This window comes from Erpetoichthys calabaricus, chromosome 17 (genome assembly GCF_900747795.2).
Source record: "Erpetoichthys calabaricus chromosome 17, fErpCal1.3, whole genome shotgun sequence".
Classification (NCBI taxonomy): domain Eukaryota; kingdom Metazoa; phylum Chordata; class Cladistia; order Polypteriformes; family Polypteridae; genus Erpetoichthys; species Erpetoichthys calabaricus.
The window spans coordinates 5,649,513-5,674,678 of record NC_041410.2 but is presented as its reverse complement, the minus strand read 5'-3'; the positions used below and the strand labels follow the sequence as shown (position 1 = coordinate 5,674,678).

The 25,166-nt window shown below is 40.2% G+C and overlaps 1 protein-coding gene across 1 annotated transcript in view; it reads left to right on the top strand.

The window, feature by feature from the left end:
• The window catches only part of LOC114667235 (voltage-dependent P/Q-type calcium channel subunit alpha-1A-like), a 476,759-nt gene that overhangs the window by 400,305 nt on the left and 51,288 nt on the right, over positions 1–25,166 (top strand). The window contains exons 40-42 of the mRNA XM_051920739.1: positions 4,500–4,605; positions 8,090–8,197; positions 8,443–8,543. Coding sequence (XP_051776699.1) covers positions 4,500–4,605; positions 8,090–8,197; positions 8,443–8,543 — 315 coding nt within the window. The remainder of the gene's footprint in view (positions 1–4,499; positions 4,606–8,089; positions 8,198–8,442; positions 8,544–25,166) is intronic.

The following is a 25,166-nucleotide window of genomic DNA, read 5'->3' as shown; positions in this document are numbered from 1 at the left end:
AATTAAATATACAGAGCATCAGGATTACACGAAGATGAAGCTATGAGAAAGTCATGTTAAAGTAATGTGTTGTTAGCAGTTTTTTAAAGTGGTCCACTGTATTAGCCTGGCAAATTCCTATTGGAAGACTGGAAGACTGAAAGAACGTGATTAGCAAGGTAGAACAAACTGACAGATAATGTGTCTCAGTCAGCCAAGCACAGTTGATGCATTCTTACCCACAAACCAAGAATATGTCAAAGCTCATAGTAACCAAAAAGTCCCAACCCCAATATGACCATGGCTTGAGACCTTGCCCCGTCACAACTAAAAAGTTTGCCTGTTTTGGGAAGTTCCCCTGTGTTCTAAAGCCAAAAGGGCAATATAGGGTGGTCCAGATCCGATTATGCAATTTTCATTACGCTATAACGTATTACATTTATTACATAGAGAATTCACAGCACCTGCCCTGCACATGGAGATTTCACTTAAAATTCTTTTTGTTGCCGATAGATGGCAGCACCTGCCCTGCATTCCAAAATGGCGGGGAGACGGTTGTCAGTCGAACAGTTGCACAATTAGATCTGGACCACCCTGTAGAAGTGGGGAGGATCACACAAATATGGAGTAGTCGTGGATGTTAGGGTCTGACAACAATTATGTCTGTCGATCTGTCCCACCGTTGGATGTTGAAAAAGTCTCCCTATCTCACATGTCAGCCAGGCTGCCCAAGTCATCTCTTCTCCAAAACAGAATCCATTGTTACAAAATGTGAGCTTTGTTGATAAGTTTATACTCGTTTTGATGGCTGTAATGCAGCCTAACATTAACAGTAGGGCCGGAATGAAAATCTGCCGACACTGCAACCCTCTGAGAAGTGAATGTCCCAACTCTACACGGATTAGGATGCGAGTTTAAACGGACCGGCTATGTATACCAGTACCTGCCTACCCCCTAGCGGGAAAGCAAGTATATTTGGTATGGAGGTTCTGTAATTTTGAATGATTTTACAACACCAGTTACCTTCAGTAACAATCTTTATTTTTAAAAATTGAACAATGGCATGGTCTGCTATTGTACACAACCTGATCCTTTTAACTTGAAAAGCTTTAAATAAGACCTAAGGTGCTGTTTATTTCTAAGCATTACATCCTCAATGCTCACTTTTATTTTTCATGAATGTAATGTCTTCAGGCAGGACGCTGTGTTTGGACATGATCAGTGGCATGGTGGTAGAGCTTCCTCTCTTTTCAGTTTAGATTTATCTCTCTTCTCTTTCTTTGTTTTTGTCCTTTTTTTGTGTCTCCCAAGTTTCTCTCTTTCTCTTCTCTCTGCTGTTTTCTGAACCTGCTAATGACACGAAACACCTCTCTTGATACAGTGATACAAACCCTCAATACCATCTCATAGCCTTCAGCCTAATGTAGCCTAATGCACCACCTGTGCCCATCTCCCTATATCAAACCACTTAGTGAATGCTGCTCTTAACCCCCTGTAGGATGCACCATTGCATTGAGAGATCCAAAATCTGGATAGCACTTGATAAGCAGAGCTATGAATGAATTTCAGTGTGTTATCCGTAGACGCTTTTGTGTACGACTGCACAACTGCTTGTCCTGTGGAAAGTTCCAGTGCTGCATGACGCATGCTTTCTTGCATGGCTTGCCAACTCGTCTTGTTTGCCGTTCAATATGGTTTGACATGAGTTTTGTTTCTTTTCTTTTCTGTTTTTGGTTTTGGTTTTTTTGCACAGATAATGCATCCTTAGTGTGATGATAGAGTTTGCATTTCCTAGTACTTGAATGTCACACAACTGACAGTACTATGGAACAATGAATCACTGCTCATCGTGTTTACTCTTTTCTTTCTCTTTTGACAATAGTGAACTTTGCAAGAGGGGTTATCCGGCCAAACATCAGACAAGCCAGCCGGGCAGAACATCATTTTTGACCTCCAAAATGTATTTGTTTCTAAAGCTGTGAAACAGAGATTGGACATCACAGCTTCCCACGTATAAAATGAGTCTGTTGGACTAACTGTGTTAATAAACAGGCCTTTGCTTGACGCAAATAAATCAAAAAATAAAAAATAGAACATTTTGTGACGGTGGCTTCTACTTTTATGAAGCCTTTTTCAAACGCTGTCAGAGTCACTTTCTTCTCACCCAATTTTAGATTTGTTAAAGCCAGACATGGGCAGGTACGGTGGCACAATGCTGCTTTCTCAAAGCTCCTGGAATGAGAGTTCAGGCCTACCGTGGTCACTGTCTGTGTGGCATTTGCATGTTCTCTCTGTTCCTCTCACATTCCAAAGATGCCTCCTGTGGGTGAATTTAAGGTGTATTTGTGAGTGTGCCCTGTCATGTACCGATGCCCTGTGCAGGTGTGGTTCCTGCCTCACCAATGATGCTGCTAAAATAGGATTAAACAGGCTTGAAATAATAGGGCAACCCCAACTCTGATTAAACATGTTCAGTGATGAATAGATAAAAGCAGACTAGCAAGGAAGCACATTTCTCAAGTGAACACCCAGATATCGAGTACAATATTTCTCCATATTTGGAGGATGGCAGAATCAATGGTTCTCTGTACTGTAATTTCTCCCACATCTTGTGATTCTTCTAGTAGTCTTCATTAATGGAGACAAATGACTGCTTTTGCAGTACCCGACCATCTCTGATTAATCAGACTGTGACACAAACGAGACCAAACTCCACTCCAGCCCGTATCTGACAAGTCAGTGCTTAAAAATGGCTAAGTAACAAATTTTCTTCACCGTCACCATTATGAGTTTACTTGCTTTACTTTGGGCAGACTTGAGTAAGAATTCTGTTGCCCTAACAAACTAAACGATCGACATACATATGTTGAGACAGAACCAGAAGCGTTGTATTTTATATTCCGATGCCCAAATCACAGTGTGGCTATTGTGCCCTTATGATAGACACCGCCAATCCATAATTATTTGAAGTGCCATCTTTAAGATGAAGAACATTCTTTAATTTATATAACTGGGGTTTGAACTGAATTTCTTTTTTTGGGGGGTTTTATGCAGTATATACACCACATTGTTTTAGCCCATAGAAGACCACAGTGCCTGTAAAATAGTCACCCGAAAGCGGAGAAGCATTATTTTATATATAACACATGGAGCACCATTTTGCATTGTGTATAACAATTGTGGAGAATCTTTAACCATTGGCCTGTAAAGCCCATGTCTGCCTGTTGAATGGCCACCACTGTCTATGCTCCTCATTGTCCATTATGAGAGGAGCACCAAAATACACACACCGTTTATTTTGTGACACAACAACACACGATAGCGCGCACAAAAACCACAATGTACTCAGTCCTTATGCCTTCAGCCGCCTCCACTCCTCTCTCACGAGCTCCGTCCTCTTCCACCCGACTCCGGCCTCTCGAATGGAGTGAGGTGGCCCCTTTTATCCCACCCTAGTGTGGCGGAAGTGCTGCCCTTGCACCCGGAAGCACTCCGGGCGTACACAGTTCCTGGTTGGGCAGAAGTGCTGTCCTCCAGGGCTCCAGGACTGGCCAGGTGCCCCCTGGTTGGTGGCCACGGGTCCCCACAGGGTTGCGCTCCCCAGCTCCATATCCGTGGCCCCTGATGAAATCCAGGGGGGCTGCCCTCTTGCGCCCAGGGGAGATATTGCCCTTCTCCCGGTCCTTCCCTGCTCCAGGCATCCTGGTGGGGCAAGGTCCCTGGTCGTCTGCCACAGCATTCTTGTATACAATTAATATGTAAATAAAGGAATGAAAGCTTTATTAATGGATTACATTTTAATATTCCTGACTCATGGGGAGAGTAAAGGTACAAGGCAGCTTGGTGAAGTTACATGATCTTCCCCTTACTTTACTTTTAAAAGGTCTACAATCCCATCCCACCTTATATTACTAGTTAAGGACAAAATGATGAGTCAGAAATGTTAATAAGGATAAATATAAAGTAATAAATACTAATGATATGTATGAATTTTCCAAATACCGCTTACCTGCAGTGTGAGGTGATTGCCATTAACATACAAGAGAAGGCCGAGAATCCTGGAGATGATGAGTTATTAGCCAGAAATGCCACCTTAAATGTTCCTAGTTTAAAAGGCTGTAGGATTTTACCCCAAGGGTGCCCTGCCAGTTACTAAATTTCAGTAAGCATAATACCTAATATCTCAATAATACTGCTTGTACATCCCTGTTTCATATTTTGATTTATTTGTGTCACTAATGTTGAACAGGCCCCTACCCATTTGTGTCCCTAACAAGGATGATTTCCTTTGAATTGTGTGATCATCCTTTGTGAAAATCCCGCATATTTTTTGTATTTTCAACAAACTGATCCGCAATAAAAGCTTTCATAGTTTATAAGCTTTTCTTGCAGAGGACAAGTAAACACACACACAAAAAAAAACTGGATACGCCAGCCAGTAAACTGCCCCCTCTTGCTTAAGTTCAGTTGCTGCTTTGAAGAAGGATCCACATTTCACCTTTTTTGAATGGCTCTTTCAGAGACTGCTACGAATGGATTTGCCAGTTGCTGATGACAACACGGTCCATTTCAACTCAACACTAATGGCCTTAATCAGGACAGCACTTGACATTAAGATAGCCAAGGGTATGTAACTGGAAAGCTTGAACTGGTCTTGAATGTACAGGTTCATTTTTAGTGTAGCACACTTCTGCTGCTAAGATTATGTAAATTGTGGCCTGTCCTTGGAATCAAGTAGTGCCATCATATATGGTTGGTCAGTCTTTAACTTTCTTCCAGCTATTCTGAGAGGGGGTAAATTGTTATCCTGGACAAGTATTTTGTGAAATTCCTTTCTGGACACCTCATTCTATAAGTTCTGTCTTATATAAGGGAAATAAAATGAGCCCTGCAAGCTTGAATGCCGTACTTATGGTGATGGGAATAAATTTCCCTTGAAAAAGTCATCTAGACTTGTTCTCCGCTGGCCTTTATGTTCTGTAAATACATAATGAGTAGCACTGATTGAGTACTGCTATTCATAACTGGGAAGACGTTCAGAGCTCGCTGGAGTTCTGCTGAAATTGATCCTATCCTTGCCAGCTATATTACATGCTGCAATGCTGTGTCCTTTGTTTCACTGACGATGGTCCAAAACCTGCTCTAACGTTAGGAGGAAAACAGCCCTTCCTGCATATTCCTTAGAATGTACTGCGTGTTAGACTAATAATAATAAAGTGTTCCTTGTAACTGTTTAATCCAGCGTTTCTCAACCTTTAAGTATTTGCGACCCGAGTTTTCATAATAGTTTTAATCGTGCCCCCCTAACATTTTTTTTTTTGAAAGGAGCCCACTAATACCAATTTGTTCTTTTTTAATTAATGATATATCATAGATGCATATCTTATTATACCTACTTAACTTTTATCGACATTTATCTAACTCTATACCTCACAGGTGGCGCAGTGGTAGTGCTGCTGCTTTGCAGTAAGGAGACTGTGGAAGATTGTGGGTTTGCTTCCCAGTTCCTCCCTGTGTGGATAGCGCTTTGAGTACTGAGTAAAGCGCTATATAAATGTAATGAATTATTATTATTTATTTTTCTAGTTTCAGAATGTAGTTTAAGTTAATTTGTTTTTCTTTCAATAGATGTATTTTTCATATTTTCGATTCTTGTTTTCTTTTTTTCACATCTTCGCACCCCCCTAGGTGGGCCCACCCCACAGGTTGAGAACCACTGGTTTAATCTATTTTTAGAGCACACTTCCGGACATCACTTAGTCCATTTTGTTGATTTTTGAGTTGACACTACTTGTATAATGGGCAGCACAGTGGCGCAGTGGGTAGCGCTGCTGCCTCGCAGTAAGCAGACCCAGATCCCTGCATGGAGTTTGCATGTTCTTCCCGTGTCTGTGTGGGTTTCCTCCCACAGTCCAAAGACATGCAGGTTAGGTGCATTGGCGATTCTAAATTGTCCCTAGTGTGTGCTTGTTGTGTGTGTGTGTGTGTGTCCTGAGGTGGGCTGGTACCCTGCCCAGGATTTGTTCCTGCCTTGCGCTCTGTGCTGGCTGGGATTGGCTCCAACAGACCCCCGTGACCCTGTAGTTAGGATATAATGTTTTTGGACACTGACTGACTGACTACTTGTATATATTTGTTCATACAGTATGTTTATACAATAGAAAATATGACCAAAAGACACTGTTTATAGGTGTAAAGCTTATTACTGCCAACCTGCTAATCAACTGGAAACATATGGCCACTCTAAATTACCTCAAAACAGCTGTCTTCCTTACCTGCAAAATTACAGAACACTTTTGTTATGAACAGAAAAACAGAATTAGGTGGAGACCATAAATTTCCTCGGTGATTATTTTTATCATTATGTTGATAACGTTATTGCCAGTTCGGTGGCAACTGGGCGACAGTCAACCCGGCGAAAAGACAAGTTGGCGAAAGACAATCAGCAAAGAAACAACTTGGCGAAATACAACTCGGCGACATCCTTCACCAGTTAGGTAATAGTTAGGTTCAAAGAGATTTTTTAATTTTATTTACAGTGGAACCTCGGTTCACGACCATAATTCGTTCCAAAACTGGTCGTAAACTGATTTGGTCATGAACCGAAGCAATTTCCCCCATAGGATTGTATGTAAATACAATTAATCCGTTCCAGACCATACGAACTGTATGTAAATATATATATTTTTTAAGTTTTTAAGGACAAATATAGTTAATTAAACCATAGAATGCACAGCGTAATAGTAAACTAAATGTAAAAACATTGAATAACACTGAGAAAACTAACACTGTAATAGTTCACGCTATAGTGCTACCAACCGCTGGCTAAAAACGCTTTTTTTTAATGAGTTTTAAGCACAGGGAAAAAAATGAGCATTTGAAAAAATCCGTAATTTAATAAACCACCAAGAAAAGTAACATTGCAACAATGCACACTACGAACCGATTGCTGTAAACAGAACTGAAAACAAAATCAAGCCCAGTGCATTCTTTAACTGCCTTCTCTACCTTATGCGTCCAGCTCTCTCTCTCACGCTGTCTGTGTGTGTGTGTGTGTGTCGCTCTCTCTTGCTCGCTGCACAGGGAGAGACTGAAACGTACAAACCGAAAGGGAAACTGGCTTGTTCGTATACCGAGTGTGTATTCGTGAACCGAGGCAACAGTTTGGCGAACTTTGTGGTCGTAAACTGATTTGTACGTGTACCGAGACGTTCGTGAACCGAGGTTCCACTGTAAATGACAATGTGATTTAAAATGTTGAAAATAAATTTATATAATTGACAAACAAACTTTATTCTGCAGATGGAAAAAACTCCATCTTACATTATCTTCTGCAACCAAAATTGCTAATCTTTTATATAAATTGTATTGATTGTACTTGTATGATAATGATATTTAGAATACAAAAGGTGACCTGCGAGTACGGCTTAAGGAATATCTTTACTCTCAACGTATTGGGACTTTCATAAAGCATCCATCCATTTTCCAACCCGCTGAATCCGAACACAGGGTCACGGGGGTCTGCTGGAGCCAATCCCAGCCAACACAGGGCACAAGGCAGGGAACCAATCCCGGGCAGGGTGCCAACCCACCGCAGGACACACACAAACACACCCACACACCAAGGCCAATTTAGAATCGCCAATCCACCTAACCTGCATGTCTTTGGACTGTGGGAGGAAACCGGAGCGCCCGGAGGAAACCCACACAGACACGGGGAGAACATGCAAACTTCACGTAGGGTGGACCCGGGAAGCGAACCCGGGTCTCCTAACTGCGAGGCAGCAGCGCTACCACTGCGCCACCGTGCCGCCCTTCATAAAGCATGTCATTTAAATATCATTAAAAAATCTCTTTGAACCTAACTGGTAAAGGAGTTGTCTTTTTGCCAAATTGTCTTTCGCCGAGTTGTCTTGTCGCCCAGTTGCCCCTGAACGGTTATGGCCATTGTCAGTTTTTTACAATTTATGGAAATTTTCAGAAATCACTTTACAAATGTGATATTTCTTCCTCTAAACCAGGCCTTTTTCAACTTCATGTTTGAACCTTCTCTAATGCAATCACATTTTTGTGAGTATTCAAGAAGCACTTTTATTTATGAAATAAACAGGTGGAGCAGACAAACACCAAATGGATTCTGAACTGAGGAAAGAAATGATGGCAATCTGGCCAAACCTGTCCCAGAAAACGCTGGACCTGCTTGTTACTCCTCATAAATGTGAGTCCTTTTCATTTCAGAATCTTTCATTGTCACCTTGTTACACACGGTCCCTCCTACGTTTGTAGAAAAGCAGATTTTTTCTAACTGACTTTTTTATTGTGCCCACGTGTGACTGGGTATATGCATGGTAATACATGATATTTAAAAAAATACAGGATTTGCTCTTATTTTGTGCCCATTGAAGTCAAGACAGATTTAGGATTCAACCTGATTCTCCATTTTCCCTTTGTTTGTCTCTTCAGCCACCGATCTGACAGTGGGAAAAATCTATGCTGCCATGATGATCATGGAATATTACCGGCAGAGCAAAGCGAAAAAGCTCCAGGCTCTTCGAGAGGAGCAGGTACTGCCATAGCGACATGCACCTCGCATTCAGCAAAAACTTCTCCAGCCAGAGCTGTAACAAAGACGCCCTGCCAGCCGAAACCCCCCCACTTCTCTCTTTGAAACACAAATTGGTGTCTCCTTGTTTGACACCTACATTGAGATGAACAGAAAAAAAAAACACACACACTGCAACGTGGAATGACTGCTGTTATGGCTCCGTTAATGCATGTGGATATGAAATGTACAAGCGCTTCACCTAAAATTCTTTTTTTTTATTTCCCCCATCCGAGATAAAGCAAACTTGCAAGTTTAATTGTGCATCAGGTCTATTAGGCTGCTAGCCAACACACAAGCATGCAAGCTCAACGAACTGTGTGCTCTTGAGTTTTCTTCAAATTATTACAATTTTTTTATTCTTGAAAGTGTTTGTTATTTATGTCGGGCAGTTTATCCCAATCACTGCGTCTGATATGTCAGGGCACCGAGCTTCAATGCTTTTTGCATTTGGTAGTTGAAATGCACTGCATGCGTAGCAGATGGACAGATTAAAGCAGGCAAGCAAGAAATCTTTTATTGTGTCCTTTTTAATTGATCTGTTTTTTTTTTTTAGTTTATGGTACAGCTCATGTCTCACGCTGCCTTTCAAAAAATTTTCCATTTGCTCCTTAATTGAATCAGCAACTCAAATGTCACAATTGCCTTACGTAATTTTAGGAATCTTTAAGCTGGTCCTAGTGCAAAATCACGTGACGTTAGGTCACAGCGTCAGAACAGACCATCTTCTAGCCAAAATCATAGATTAAGCCGTCACTAAAACGATAATGCCATTAAATAATAGGAAAAATGACTCAGTCGCATGTGTGTCATTTAGTCATATTTACAGTATACGATTAGCCTATTGAATAAAATATACATAAAAAATCAAATTTGTTTTAAAAAACATTTGGCATTTTTCTTACTGCAAGTATTGTTGATTAATTTTGACTGCTAGAAATTCAGATTATCTGCAGCAACAATCATTCATTTGAACATTACTGAAAGTGACCATGTTGCTCAGTGGGTAGAACAGAGCTGATACGCCGTTTACATGTTAATTTGCACAAGACGTTGTTTAACACAGAGAAGCAGTGTTCACTGGGCTCAGAGTCTACCTCACTCACCCTTAAACACACGGACACTCCAGTCATGGCACCATTTTTATGAAGTTTCGATTAGGTATTTGTATTTACACTGTACTTACATAGTAATTAATAAGTGCCTGCACATGTACAGTGTAACTAGGCAGTGTTACATAATATTTACTCTGAAAAAAGGGAATCAGAGTGTAGTTACAGTAAGTACACTTTTCTCCAAACCATTGTGAACATCTACCCATTTTGTTAGTCCATGTAAGTACACTTTAACAAAGCCTAATTTACACTGCCATTACACCTGTTGGTGGGGAATTACTAGGTAACTACTGTGCAAATTTACATTGGGCTTACTCATGTAATTATTGAGTAACTGGTATATATCAACATTGTAACAAAGACCTGCGACTTTGTAGTATTTATTGTGTAACTACCTTACAACAATGCACAGTTTGCCTTGTAGTTACAAGTATAAATACAGAACTGTTACTTATTAATCATATTTTAACAATGGACAACTTTCAATGTAGTCACACATACGGTTTGCCTAAGGAGTGGTTAGTGTGTAACTCTGTTGTAGGCATGCACGGCAGCTTCTTACGTATATACAGACGTATTAGTATGTAAGCACACTAAAACTTCTAAATTTACACAGCGTGTACACAAGAAAGTAGAGCATAATTACTATATAAATACATATTAACAATACATAATAAAGTAAAGTAAAACACACTATAGTTAAGGAGTAAATTCCATGTAAACACATTTTTAGTACGGACACCTCAAATAAAAAGTGTGCCTATTTACCAATAGTAACACTTGCTTCTAAAACTAATAATTATTATCAAAAAGTATCCCTTTCTGTGATCACTACCCACATTGTCGGTCCTGAAGGCCACAGTGGCTGCATGTATTCATTATATTTAACCTGTCCATTTGTTAAAGGCCAAATAGTATTTTGACAAGAGTTATTTTCCTAATTAAAATCTTCTCCCATGGTGCATAATTAATTTACTACAATTGTACATTATTGTATGAATTCTCTTAAAATAAAACCATCAAAGAGACTATCTGCTCTGTAAAGGATGTATCAAAGATAAATTCTAGGTAAACAGAAACCCAAATGGCTAGCACTGACTAGTCATTTTTAACTTAAATGTATTTTGTAAAACCGGTCATTTACAATGAAATAGAACAGATGTGGTGCTTTTCTTAATGAACAAGTACAGTATATTGGCACCAATTGTATGAATTTTTATAAACATTTCAATCAGAAAGTTAAAATTGCTTGAATAACGTATTTGAAATTGGATCTTATTTTTCAGATATCTGTGTGAGACCAAAAACAATACATAAGGGGCATTTAGATCTCCCTGGGAACTGCAGAAAGTAGCTAGGGAGAAGTGAAATGTTCTGTGAGATTAGTTATACTCAGACGGCAGTTTCTGATTTTGAAATAAATGTTACTGAAAGTCATCAGCCACTGTAGGCCTTCATCACCGAAATAGGGTGACCGTGATTAGGATGCAGGGCCCACTTTAAATTGCATTATTTATTAAACAAAAGGGAGCATCTTCTCTCAATCTCAGTGCTAATTGGACACAAGGAATACTCTTCTCCATATATTGCTTATTATATTGATACAAATTAGAAAGGAGAGTGGTTTTCACCAGATGGTCTGCCTCTGCCTGTCACTTGAGACAGATTTTGGAGGATAATTATAATAATTGCAGATGTGGAGAGAATTTAAAAGGCTGTTCTATACTGTATGCTTCAAAGATAAAACATTTTATGATGTGCCTTCTCTGCGGTGGGCTGGTGCTCTGCCCGGGGGTTTGTTTCCTGCCTTGCGCCCTGTGTTGGCTGGGATTGGCTCCAGCAGACCCCCGAGACCCTGTAGTTAGGAAATAGCGGGCTGGATACTGGATGGAGATCTCGATAAAACAAAAGATCTTGTTTTCTCGAAATTATGAAATAATTGTATGTAACGTTTAATGTTCAGCTTATTGAAGCCACGTCCTGTTTGAAATGGCAGAAGAGCAGAACTGTATTGATCAGCAGTCACATTTGTCCTGCGGTGGGTTGGCGCCCTGCCCGGGGTTTGTCTCCTGCCTTGCGCCCTGTGTTGGCTGGGATTGGCTCCTGTAGACCCCCGTGACCCTGTAGTTAGGATATAGCAGGTTGGATGGATGGATAATTGTATGCTTTGCACATATGGTTTCTTTTAATTTCATTAGGTGGCACACCTCCTTGAATGAAGCAACACTTCTCTCCCTCTACCACAGGCAGATGCGCTACATGTAGTGAAAATTTATCATCAGGGAATACCACTCCCATTTTTCTGTCAAAACGGAGTTGCTGTGTCCTTAGAGCAAAGTGATTAACGGAAGTAAGCACCGTCTTTTATCCTACAAAGAGTCCCCAATCTGTCAGTACATGACAAAAAAATGAATACAATGACAGGATTCTCTTTGGGATCCTAATAGATGAGGCAAACTGAAAGTCTGATACATTTTTACACAACAGCACAAAGGTCCGTGCTCACAAAATCCACTCCACTACAATATACTAAACAGTCGAAATCTTTAATGTGGTTCATGTTAAAAATTAACTCTTTGAGGGCTGAATATTTTTTACAAAAAAACATAGCTTCTGAAAAGCAATGGTTTCACACAGAAATCACCATTAAACATCTGTTGCTGCATGCTGCGGCTGCCAGTTTGCCAAGAATGTGCGGCAGGCTTGCTGCCAGGCTGTCTTCGCGTGGCTGGGGCGGCAGCAGCAGGGGTCACGGTCGCAGTGCATTGCAATCTGGTTAAGTGGCAGTCCTCCCTGGTGAACATTGCCGTAGGCATCTCAGCTACATTAACCTGTTCAGCACCACCACGATTAGCTGGGGACCAGTCAGCTGAAGCTGGAACCTCACATTCGTTTTTGATCACTTGTATCAAAATCGGAGTCCGGCAAGTCATAGTCCAGTTCAGAGATAACAGGCAAAGCTACGTCCACGGAGTATTTTGCTTTACGCATTCGCTTTGATCTCTCGCCATTATGTCAGTGCCATTTTTGCTCTTGTTTGCACCTTACTACTCACACGAGTGCAGGAAATCTCGGTCAAACCAATGAAGCCCAACTTTCCTTCTAGCAACTAGAGTCCAACTAAAAGATAACGGCTGGTTTTGTCACGGTTTACAGTCGATTACCATCGTCAACTCCTCCTTTTGACAAAAGTCAACATCAGCCCTGAAAGAGTTAATATAGAGAGAGGGAACGTAGTGACTGGTCAATTCATTGCATACTGCCAGTCGTGTTGCACTCTGGAATATCTTTGTTACAGCTCTACTAAGCATATCTGAACCTGCTGTGCTTCCATTCTAGCTTTCTACTGTACAGTACTCATATCTCTTTCTACCCCCCCCCCCCCCCCCCCCCTTACCTCATGACTGTAAACAGCAGACCATTGCTAGCAATATTCCTGTTTGACTGTAGCTGCCCTATGGACCCTTTCCACCCTCTCCTTTTCCCTTCTTAGAGAGATGGTAGCAAAGCATCTTGTACTTGAACTGTTGACTGACCATTGAGATTCTGTAAATATGTAGCCTAATGATTTGTAAACATTTTATTAATCCTTTCAGTAAAGTAAAAAGAGTTAGAACCAGCACTGGCATAGTCAGCCTTTTCTTTTTACTCATTTCACTACCTTATTTTGACTATTTTTATTTTGTGGCAGCAGACTGTTTATTGCTGATACGTTCATGTGACATTCCAATATAAAGACAAGTGTCTTCCAGATGTTACCAATTTAAGATTGCTCTTTGGAGTTGTAGCAAATAAAGGTTGTTCTCTTTTGAGCCTCTTAGAGATGCAGAGAATCATTTTTTTTTTTTGGGAAAAGATTAATTGCAGAAGTGTTGAAACTGCCATTCGGCATGAGTAGAACAAATTATGGAGAAGAGACCCCTTTTCCTGCAGTCATTTGTAGTGTAAATAAACACCTTTTGTGTGAGAGAAACACAACTGGTACAGTCTGTGTTTTGAAAAAATGAAAGTGATTATTTGTTCAGTTAAAATTGTTATATGTGATCAAGCATTTTTGTCAATGGAAGCAATTTTTTTCAGCAACAGAAAAGCTCTTGCATATATTTGTAACTTGAAACCGTTCTTATGTTTCACTGGTTAAGATAAAGGTGACGCTTAGGGTCTATTCACCTGTGACAGAATCATTTAATGAATATAGCAGTTATTGTTTACTGGCAGCATTGTCATGAGTTGTCAACAGGGCCATACCAAGTTCATGAAAGCATTCTGAGTTGTGCTCCAGATTAAAAGATGTCTTCTGCATTATGGAAAAAGTTTCCTGCATCAAAATTAGGACTATCTAGTCTCAGGCATGTCATAGGATTTCATTGAAAGAAGTGCGTATTTACATTAGAGACAACAGCTGTGATTTTAAATATCGAATGTATGATACACAGCTTTGCTAGAAAAAGGTTTTTACAAAGGAAGGTCAGTGAAATATCAACATTCAGGAAAGGGGCACTGAACTGTTAATAACTGAAGGACATTACAATCAGTCAGCTTGATCTTCATGCAACCCACAAAAGAGCTCCACAGAAGCTGGAGCTACAAGTAATCACAAGCAGAACATCGTTCCTCATTCTTGTTGAGCTCATTACTAGCCGCTAATTGACATATGAGGGATGATCACGAAGTTTCAAACCTGAACTTGAAAGGAGTATTTCAGGTTTGTAGTGTGTGTTTCTTTTTTTCAGAATCCGGTCAAAATGGACACCTAAAACAGTAAAGTCAATGTCATTCCAGCATAGTGACTTTGAAACACATTTAAAGCCCAGGATGAACACAGTTTGACGAGATTGACCAGAGAAAATAGAGTTTTTAAAAATGAGTCATTTTTATATGAAATAAACAAACACGTTAGTCCTGTCAGAAAACTCTTCTAACCATGACTGGAAATGATGCCTCGATGAATTCAACTATGGCTTCCTCAGTTGACTATTCTTGACCATACTATGTACAGGTGCTGGTCATAAAATTAGAATATCATGACAAAGTTGATTTATTTCAGTAATTCCATTCAAAAAGTGAAACTTGTATATTAGATTCATTCATTACACACAGACTGATGTATTTCAAATGTTTATTTCTTTTAATTTTGATGATTATAACTGACAACTAATGAAAGTCCCAAATTCAGTATCTCGGAAAATTAGAATATCAATTAAGACCAATGCAAAAAAAGGATTTTTAGAAATGTTGGCCAACTGAAAGGTATGAACATGAAAAGTATGAGCATGTACAGCACTCAGTATTTAGTTGGCGCTCCTTTGGCCTGGATTACTGCAGCAATGCGGCGTGGCATGGAGTCGATCAGACTGTGGCACTGCTCAGGTGTTATGAGAGCCCATGTTGCTCTGATAGTGGCCTTCAGCTCTTCTGAATTGTTGGGTCTGGCGTATTGCATCTTCCTCTTCACAATACCGTATAGATTTTCTATGGGGTTAAGGTCAGGCGAGTTTGCTGGCCAATCAAGAACAGGGATACCATGGTCCTTAAACCAGGTACTGGTAGCTTTGGCACTGTGTGCAGGTGCCAGGTCCTGTTGGAAAATGAAATCTGCATCTCCATAAAGTTCGTCAGCAGCAGGAAGCATGAAGTGCTCTAAAACTTCCTGGTAGACGGCTGCGTTGACCTTGGACCTCAGAAAGCACAATGGACCAACACCAGCAGATGACATGGCACCCCAAACCATCACTGACTGTGGAAACTTTACACTGGAACTCACGCAACGTGGATTCTGTGCCTCTCCTCTCTTCCTCCAGACTCTGGGACCTTTATTTCCAAAGGAAATGCAAAATTTACTTTAATCAGAAAGCAGCAGTCCAGTCCTTTTTGTCTTTAGCCCAGGCGAGACGCTTCTGACGCTGTCTCTTGTTCAAGAGTGGCTTGACACAAGGAATGCGACAGCTGAAACCCATGTCTTGCATACGTCTGTGCCTGGTGGTTCTTGAAACACTGACTCCAGCTGCAGTCCACTCTTTGTGAATCTCCCCCACATTTCTGAATGGGTTTTGTTTCACAATCCTCTCCAGGGTGCGGTTATCCCTATTGCTTGTCCACTTTTTTCTACCACATCTTGTCCTTCCCTTCACCTCTCTATTAATGTGCTTGGACACAGAGCTCTGTGAACAGCCAGCCTCTTTAGCAATGACCTTTTGTGTCTTGCCCTCCTTGTGCAAGGTGTCAATGGTCGTCTTTTGGACAACTGTCAAGTCAGCAGTCTTCCCCATGATTGTGTAGCCTACAGAACTCGACTGAGAGACCATTTAAAGGCTTTTGAGTTAATGAGCTGATTAGAGTGTGGCACCAGGCGTCTTCAATATTGAACCTTTTCACAATATTCTAATTTTCCGAGATACTGAATTTGGGACTTTCATTAGTTGTCAGTTATAATCATCAAAATTAAAAGAAATAAACATTTGAAATACATCAGTCTGTGTGTAATGAATGAATCTAATATACAAGTTTCACTTTTTGAATGGAATTACTGAAATAAATCAACTTTGTCATGATATTCTAATTTTATGACCAGCACCTATAAGCATGACTTATTCTGAAGCAACTCTGACGCATTTCCCTCACAGATGAAATCAAAGTTGAAATTCAATGCCCCCTTTCCTCCATGTCCTTCCCTGTTTTATAATCGTATTCTCCAATAATATTACACAGGACCATCACAATACCTGTGGGTATTTTAGTTAATGGCGTTGTGTGGGAAGCACAAAACAAACACTACTGTGTGTACGTGAACAAAGACATTTATCTTTTTTAAAAGTATGGACACCAAAACTGTAATAGTGAGGCAAAGTTCATGCTGTCACTGAATTTATGTTTTTGGAGTTTCATTCTCAACTTGTTATCAGGACCAGATTGCTTCATATACTATAGGAAAGAAGTGGGCTACCATAATCCACTGTGCCAGGGCACCTCTCGAAGAAGAGCCAGGATCTGGACAATCTTCAGCATCAACCACAGAAAAAAAATGTTGCCATTATGGATTGAAACTTCATGGAAAATAGAAGAGTGGTGATTGTGCATGAGACAGCAGACACTAGGACTGGTTTGATTTTTCATGAGCAGTTAAACAGGAGCAAGGTCTCTGCATGTTGGTTGCCCAGAATGTTGACTCCTGAAATGAAGCATTGACCCACCCAATGTTCTAAGGAGAATCTTGAGCAAGAAATTAATTCCAACTGGGAGACACATTTCCTGAGAATCTCCATGGCCCAGAGGTCAAAAACACTCTACACTGAGGAAGCATGGTAATCCTTCTGTACTGAAGAAATGTGACATCCAAACCAGTGCTGGTAAGATGATGCGTACAAATGTAATGAAGTTGAATATTACGTACGTCAGAATGTCAGCGTTACCAGTCAATATTATATTGATTCGATTTGTGGCACTCACTCTGGGAAGAAACATGTGGAAAGGTGCTCTTCATCCTCTTTTTTGCTTTATGACAGTAACCCTGCTCTCACTGTTCGAGGTGCAGATGCTGCTCTGTAAACTGCTGGTTTTGAAGACATACCACCCTCACCCTGCTCTCTGAGGAGCTACATCCGTGGGATTTGTTATTCCAATGATGAAGATGTCAAGTCTGCTATAAAAGAGATGTTAGACAAGCAGGACAAGATGTGGTACTTGAGTGCCAAAGAACAACTTCACAAATGTTATAACAAATCTATTAGTATTCAGAGGGATTAAATGAAAAATTTGATTCAACTGATTTTTCTTTTAATATATCAGGTAAAAGTCTTTCTGATCACCCCTCACACTATATCTTTGCCACACACAGGCCATGACCAAGCTAGAAACAGAATCCAGTCCCTGGAACTGTAAGTCAGCATTAGGTATATACCGTACTGCTCATTTTACATTTACCGTATATACTTGCAGATAGGTTCTCCCGTGGATAAGTCGGGACTTGATTTTACAGTATAATTTCTGGTATTTTATAATGTCGGGCGTATAAGTCGATTGCGGAAAACTCACACTATTGGTCCAAGAGATTATGATATGCTAACGCCCACCTGAGAAAGTAACCACGGAGCACACCGCCTTTTATTTCTATGTGGGTGCGGCAATGGGCTGTATCAGCACGCACTCCTAACCTCTCTGTCTCTCTATTGTGCCTACGTGACCACACAGTAATATTCCGAAAGCAACATTTGCACTGATTTGTGTTTTTTGTATCTCACACCCTCATACACCTTTATCGTAAGAGCATCCCTTATCTACGATGGAGCGTTCAATCAGAAGAACATATGAAGATGGTTTTAAATTAAACATTGTTGAAGTGGTGAAAGAAATTGGTAACTGTGCTGATGTAACAAAATTCAATGTCTCTGAGAAACTGGTGCAAGATTGGAGGAGGCAAGAAGATACAGTGCATCCGGAAAGTATTCCCAGCGCATCACTTTTTCCACATTTTGTTATGTTACAGCCTTATTTTCCTCAGAATTCTACACACAACACCCCATAATGACAACGTGAAAAAAGTTTACTTGAGGTTTTTGCAAATTTATTAAAAATAAAAACATGGAGAATGCACATGTCCATAAGTATTCACAGCCTTTGCTGTGAAGCTCAAAATTGAGCTCAGGTGCATCCTGTTTCCCCTGATCGTCCTTGAGATGTTTCTGCAGCTTCATTGGAGTCCACCTGTGGTAAATTCAGTTGACTGGACATGATTTGGAAAGGCACACACCTGTCTATAGAAGGTCCCACAGTTGACAGTTCATGTTAGAGCACAAACCAAGCATGAAGTCAAAGGAATTGTCTGTAGACCTCCGAGACAGGATTGTCTCGAGACACAAATCTGGGGAAGGTTACAGAAAAATTTCTGCTGCTTTGAAGGTCCCAATGAGCACAGTGGCCTCCATCATCCGTAAGTGGAAGAAGTTCGAAACCACCAGGACTCTTCCTAGAGCTGGCCGGCCATCTAAACTGAGCGATCGGGGGAGAAGTGCCTTAGTCAGAGAGGTGACCAAGAACCCGATGGTCACTCTGTCAGAGCTCCAGAGGTCCTCGGTGGAGAGAGGAGAACCTTCCAGAAGGACAACCATCTCTGCAGCAATCCACCAATCAGGCCTGTATGGTAGAGTGGCCAGACGGAAGCCACTTCTTAGTAAAAGGCACATGGCAGCCCGTCTGGAGTTTGCCAAAAGGCACCTGAAGGACTCTCAGACCATGAGAAAGAAAATTGTCTGGTCTGATGAGACAAAGATTGAACTCTTTGGTGTGAATGCCAGGCGTCACGTTTGGAGGAAACCAGGCACCGCTCATCACCAGGCCAATACCATCCCTAAGTGAAGCATGGTGGTGGCAGCATCATGCTGTGGGGATGTTTTTCAGCGGTAGGGACTGGGAGACTAGTCAGGATAAAGGGAAAGATGACTGCAGCAATGTACAGAGACATCCTGGATGAAAACCTGCTCCAGAGCGCTCTTGACCTCAGACTGGGGCGACGGTTCATCTTTCAGCAGGACAACGACCCTAAGCACACAGCCAAGATATCAAAGGAGTGGCTTCAGGACAACTCTGTGAATGTCCTTGAGTGGCCCAGCCAGAGCCCAGACTTGAATCCGATTGAACATCTCTGGAGAGATCTTAAAATGGCTGTGCACCGACGCTTCCCATCCAACCTGATGGAGCTTGAGAGGTGCTGCAAAGAGGAATGGGCCAAACTGGCCAAGGATAGGTGTGCCAAGCTTGTGGCATCATATTCAACAAGACTTGAGGCTGGAATTGCTGCCAAAGGTGCATCGACAAAGTATTGAGCAAAGGCTGTGAATACTTATGGACATGGGATTTCTCAGTTTTTTTTATTTTTAATAAATTTGCAAAAATCTCAAGTAAACTTTGTTCACGTTGTCATTATGGGGTGTTGTGTGTAGAATTCTGAGGAAAAAAATGAATTTAATCCATTTTGGAATAAGGCTGTAACATAACAAAATGTGGAAAAAGTGATGTGCTGGGAATACTTTCTGGATGCACTGTATAAAAAACAAAAAAAAAAATTTAAGAGTCGTATTTTTGAACAGGCGTATAAGTCAGGGTCTGATTTTATGATTGATTTTTTGGGTTTCAAGACCCGACTTATATGTGAGTATATACAGTAAATGTTACCCTAACATTTACCCTAACGTTCTCCTAAACTTAAGGTTACCAAACGTTTACCCTAACATTCCCCTAAACCTAAAGTTACCTACCATATATACTCGCATTTAAGTTCTCCCGCAGAAAAGTCGGGACTGGATTTTATCGTATCATTTCTGGTATTTTATAATGTCGATCGTATAAGTCGAATGCGGAAAACTCACGCTATTGGTCCAAGAGATTACGATACGCTAACGCCTACCTGAGTGAGTAACCATGGAGCACACGGCCTTTTGTTCCCTATGTATTGTGCCTACGTGACCACACGGTGATACTCGAACTATTCTGAAGTGACGTTTGCACTGTTTTGTGTTTTTTGTATCTCACAGCCTCATACACCTTTATCGTAAGTGCATTCCTTATCTACGATGGAGCGTTCGATCAGAAGAAAATATGAAGCTGCTTTTAAATTAAACGTCGTTGAAGTAGCAAAAGAAATTGGTAACTGTGCTGCTGCAACAAAATTCGATGCGTCTGAGAAACTGATACGAGATTGTAAGATGCAAGAAGATTAAGTATTGCATTTTTGAACGAGCGTATAAGTCGGGGTCTGATTTTATGATTGATTTTTGTGGTGTCAAAACCCAACTTATACACGAGTATATACGGTAATTTAAAAAAGCTATTTTTCCTTTAAAGTTTAGTTGAAATTAAAAGTAGGAAACCAGGTGTTACGGGAGAATGAGGACTCTGAATGCCTCTGTGAATTTGTTAGGGTCCCAATAAGTGTTATACAGTGCATGAGTATAAAAAAAGTACAAAGTGAATATCAGTTTTTCCAAACGTCGCCTTACTGCAAAGTCTTTACCAGTGGAATGAATCTACAGCTATTGACAGATTGAATTATGTATTAAACTGACCAAATGATAGCCAATGAAAAAGCATTAAAGGCAAGCTAAGCTGGCCTTCTATTTATGGGTTACTGGGAAAAAGGAGTTACTTGATGTCAGGATTGCTCAATGTATTTATTATTATAGCTGGTGTTCTTGAGTAGGGATAATGCATATTTTTTATTTGTTGACCAGAATTAATTTTGGATCAGCAGGAAGTCATTTCCGCTTTATAACAGAATGGTAATTCAGAAAAGATTTTGTCCTAGTCAGCGTCATTGTTTATACCTGTTAAGACTGCAGGACTGGGTTCAAACGCAGCTAAAATATGGAATGTGTTTTTCCACTTCAAAGCTAATAAAATATTACTGTAACACTAACTGTTTTTGTGTTCTAATAATGTATAAATAGTTCTGCCTGCTATTGCAGTTCTTGGCATTGATTGAAAGAGAGTACTGTTTTTGAGATCTCATTTTGACGGGTGTAACAGGTTTATCTTTTGTAAAGACTTATTCTTTGCCATATTACATGTATAAAAAATAATAATTTACTGCACCTTTTAATTGACAAACCTTATTCTTATAATTATTGAAATGCTTTTGAGTTGGGTCACATGTTTCTTTAGATGTCCATAATAACAGTCCATTTAACTAGTAATTGCTTTATAATTGCCTCTGAAATGACATTTTAAGCGTGTATATTAATGCGTTACTTACGAGTTTAGCCTCAGTACCATTGTGGGCAAGTGCACCATTCTCATCATTATTGGGGAAACAACTGTGCTCCTTTGAGACAAGCGAGTTTTTATTTTTGAACAGGGAGTGATATGTGATGACCTAATCCAGGACTTCACAATTCAGCACAATTCCTTCAGTTAAATACAGTAAACACCTGCTTAAAAAATAATTGCTTTTTCACAACAAAAAGCTCATTTAGATCTGGAGCTCACTGCTAAATCAAAACTGTAAAAGCTTTTAAGCAACATCTGAATGACTAATTAAAAGGCTTGTTATCTCACCAAACAAGTTAATGTTAAAAGTGATGCAACACAGGCAGTTACAGAATAATTCTAATATGCTCATTTCGCTTAAGAATATAGAAAATAAAATGTGACCTTGAATTTTACTCCAGATAATATGCATTGAGTATTGTGAATTACTACAAAGGACAGGTTATGGAGAGCAGCTTATGCTACAAACATCTTTATGTTGAGGTTTTAGTCTAAAAATTCATACTGCATTGTTGTGCTACATTCACCAAGCTAGAACTGTAAATCAACATCAAAAGCAATAGTGCCGGAAAAGTTAATACAATCCAAGGCGCTGCACGGCAAACAACACGATTGCCAGTTCCGTCCTTCCATATAACTCACTGTGTGATTTCCAAGAATATCACTTATCTTGCATTCCAGCAGCCCTGAACAATGTGCCAGTCCATTACAGGGACCAGTCGTTCACACACTTCTCCTCACACTCATACTGAGACTAATTTAAAGTTACCTGTTCACCTGCCCAACACCCAGTCCATACAAGTATTGAACAGAACAGGTTGTGGGGTCCAGCGGCTGTGGGGCATCAGTTGGTGAAGAAAGATTCACGGATCTTGACTTTGCTGACGATGCTGTGATCTTTGCGGAGTCAATGGAGGCTCTGATCGGAACGCTCGAGAGACTGAGTGAGGGGTCCGAGTGTCTGGGCTTGTGAGTGTCCTGATAAAAACCAAAGAGCCAGGCCTTTAATGACCTCTTGGGCACGGCCATCAGCAGTGTGTCTGTCTGCGGAGAGAGTGTTGGTCTTGTTGAGAGATTTAGATAGATAGATAGATAGATAGATAGATAGATAGATAGATAGATAGATAGATAGATAGATAGATAGATAGATAGATAGATAGATAGATAGATAGATAGATAGATAGATACTTTATTAATCCCAATGGGAAATTCACATTCTCCAGCAGCAGCATACTGATACAATAAATAATATTAAAATAATATTAAATATTAAATACAATAAATAATATTAACTGACCTCGGCAGTGACATTCCTGTGACTCTTCTTATGAAGTCAGTAGACGGATTGGGAGAGCATGGGGGGTCATGAGGTCACTGGAAAGGGGTGTGTGACGCTCCTGATATCTATGCAAAAGGACGAAGATCCAAGTCTTTAGAGTCCTGGTGCTTCCTGTCTTGCTATGTGGTTGCGAGACATGGACGCTATCCAGTGACCTGAGATGAAGACTGGACTCCTTTGGTACTGTGTCTCTCCGGAAAATCCTTGGGTACCGTTGGTTTGACTTTGTGTTGCTCATGGTGTCCCAAATGAGGCACATGACCTGCATTGTGAGGTAGCGTCAGTTACGGCACTACGGCCATGAGGGTGATCCAGTTCATAAGATCCTCATTGTTGTGGACCCAAGTGGCTGGACCAGGCCATGGGGTCGCCCACATAACACCTGGCTGCGGCAGATAGACGGTCATTTCTGGAGGGTTGGACTGGACAGTGTGTCTGCCTGGGGGGTTGCCAACCGGGATCCCGAGCTGTTTCGACGTGTAGTGGGTGCAGCAACTCACTGTACCGGTGCATGCTCCCCAACTGGACTTGACTGTTCACCTGACCTTCACACATTGGAGCATGTTGGAGGAATTGGGTGTACCCAGAGGGCAACCCACACAGACGTGATCAGAACATGCACACCACACACAGAAAATATCTGGGCATTAGATTCTAAAGCCAGACCCCTGGAGCCTTGTATTGTCAGCATTAGCCACTGCACTACCATGTTACCAAAAATAATGAGCAGTCATATTCTAATTCTCTGTCTCTCTTTCTGCCCACACAGCTTTTCACATAATTATTCAAATGTATTTAAAAGGTTATTTCTGTTGAGTTCTCAACTCCTGTTTGTAACTGCCACATACGTGTTGCATCTGTTTATTCATTCAGATTGTTATTACAGTTCTCATTAACTGTAATGAAACTTTGCTTCCACATACAATATGTCACGTATTATTTTTTGCCTGCTTAAATGGTAGGCAACCAGGAAAATAAAGTGAAACAGACACAAAGACATAATAAGAAGGCCATGTGCTAGACAGAGATACACTGCATGACAATTTACAGCACACTCAGACATGCTTAGCCAAAACTGACAAAAACGTTAAAAACAGAAAATGATTACTAACATATGCAAACAGTTACAAATCATCAGTGAGTAGTTTCCAAGATGTAGAAATGACAAATATAATACTAAAATAATAATTATCCTGCATTATTATTTATACTTTTTTATAGGACCACTATTTGTATTATTATTTTTGTCAAACATGACTTGTTTTTAGCTTTGACAAAGATGGAGGATGACTTGTGTTAAATCAGAAACAACTAAAAAATGGGTGGAAGGTGAATTAAATGATCTGCAGTTACGTTTGTGATAGGAGCAATAAAGACAACAACAGACAAAGAAGAATCTTCAAATACAAATGTAACAGGATCTGCATGTCTGGAGTGAAAAAAGTAGGAAGGAAAACATCGCCTGCCCATCAGCTCTGAGTTGCATTCAAAAGGAAGACGATATTAATATTTCAAAGAGGAAATATTAATTAAAAATAGCATGTTATTTAAGACCAGATGGGCTTTTTTGCATTCAAGCATATAAAAAGCCTGGAAGAAACTTTCACTAGCTTTGAAAGCTGATTCAATTTTCAAAACGAATGAAGGATACCATCATTCACCATTTTAAATGAGTGAACAATTTAAAAAGTGTGATTACTCAAAATGGCTAAGGTCTTTCAATCAGGATCGTCATTCTGTATGCCACCTTTGAAGTGTCAAAAAGTGAAAGCAGCTGTCACACTCTTGACAAAGGAACAGTGGAAAACATGCAGGGATGGATCGACTGACCGGTTTACATTTCTTTACAGTTTGTTTCTCAGATGTCTTTTTTTTTTTATTTCCAATGTTATTACTTATAATATCAATATTATTGTACAGTTGTGTCAAACTTTTTCTGCTTACAGTAGGAGGTCTTGAATATGAACAATTATTTGTGCTAATGATGTTTAGTAAGATTGCATATGCAAGGTCAACATGTACCAAAATGTGGCAACGCTGTTGTAAGAACACTAATGTGAAAATATGAAAATATTAAGCCAACACAACTATTGCAGTCTGTCAGATATTGTTTACAACAATGCATAATAATAACATAGTGCCCACTTATTAACTAGGCACATTTACTGTATATTAAAATGCTCGCTAACACAGAAGTAAAGACTTTTTTCATTGAGTATTTACCAACTGGTATGGTTAATGTATGTATTCAGTGCTAACATACACTTGATAAATCGGAATTTAGTTCTGCACAGAATTTTGAAAGACAGTAGTATGCAGTAATTTAGGCCTAATTCAGTATCCTGTTGTTAAGTCAGACACCTATTATCTGAAG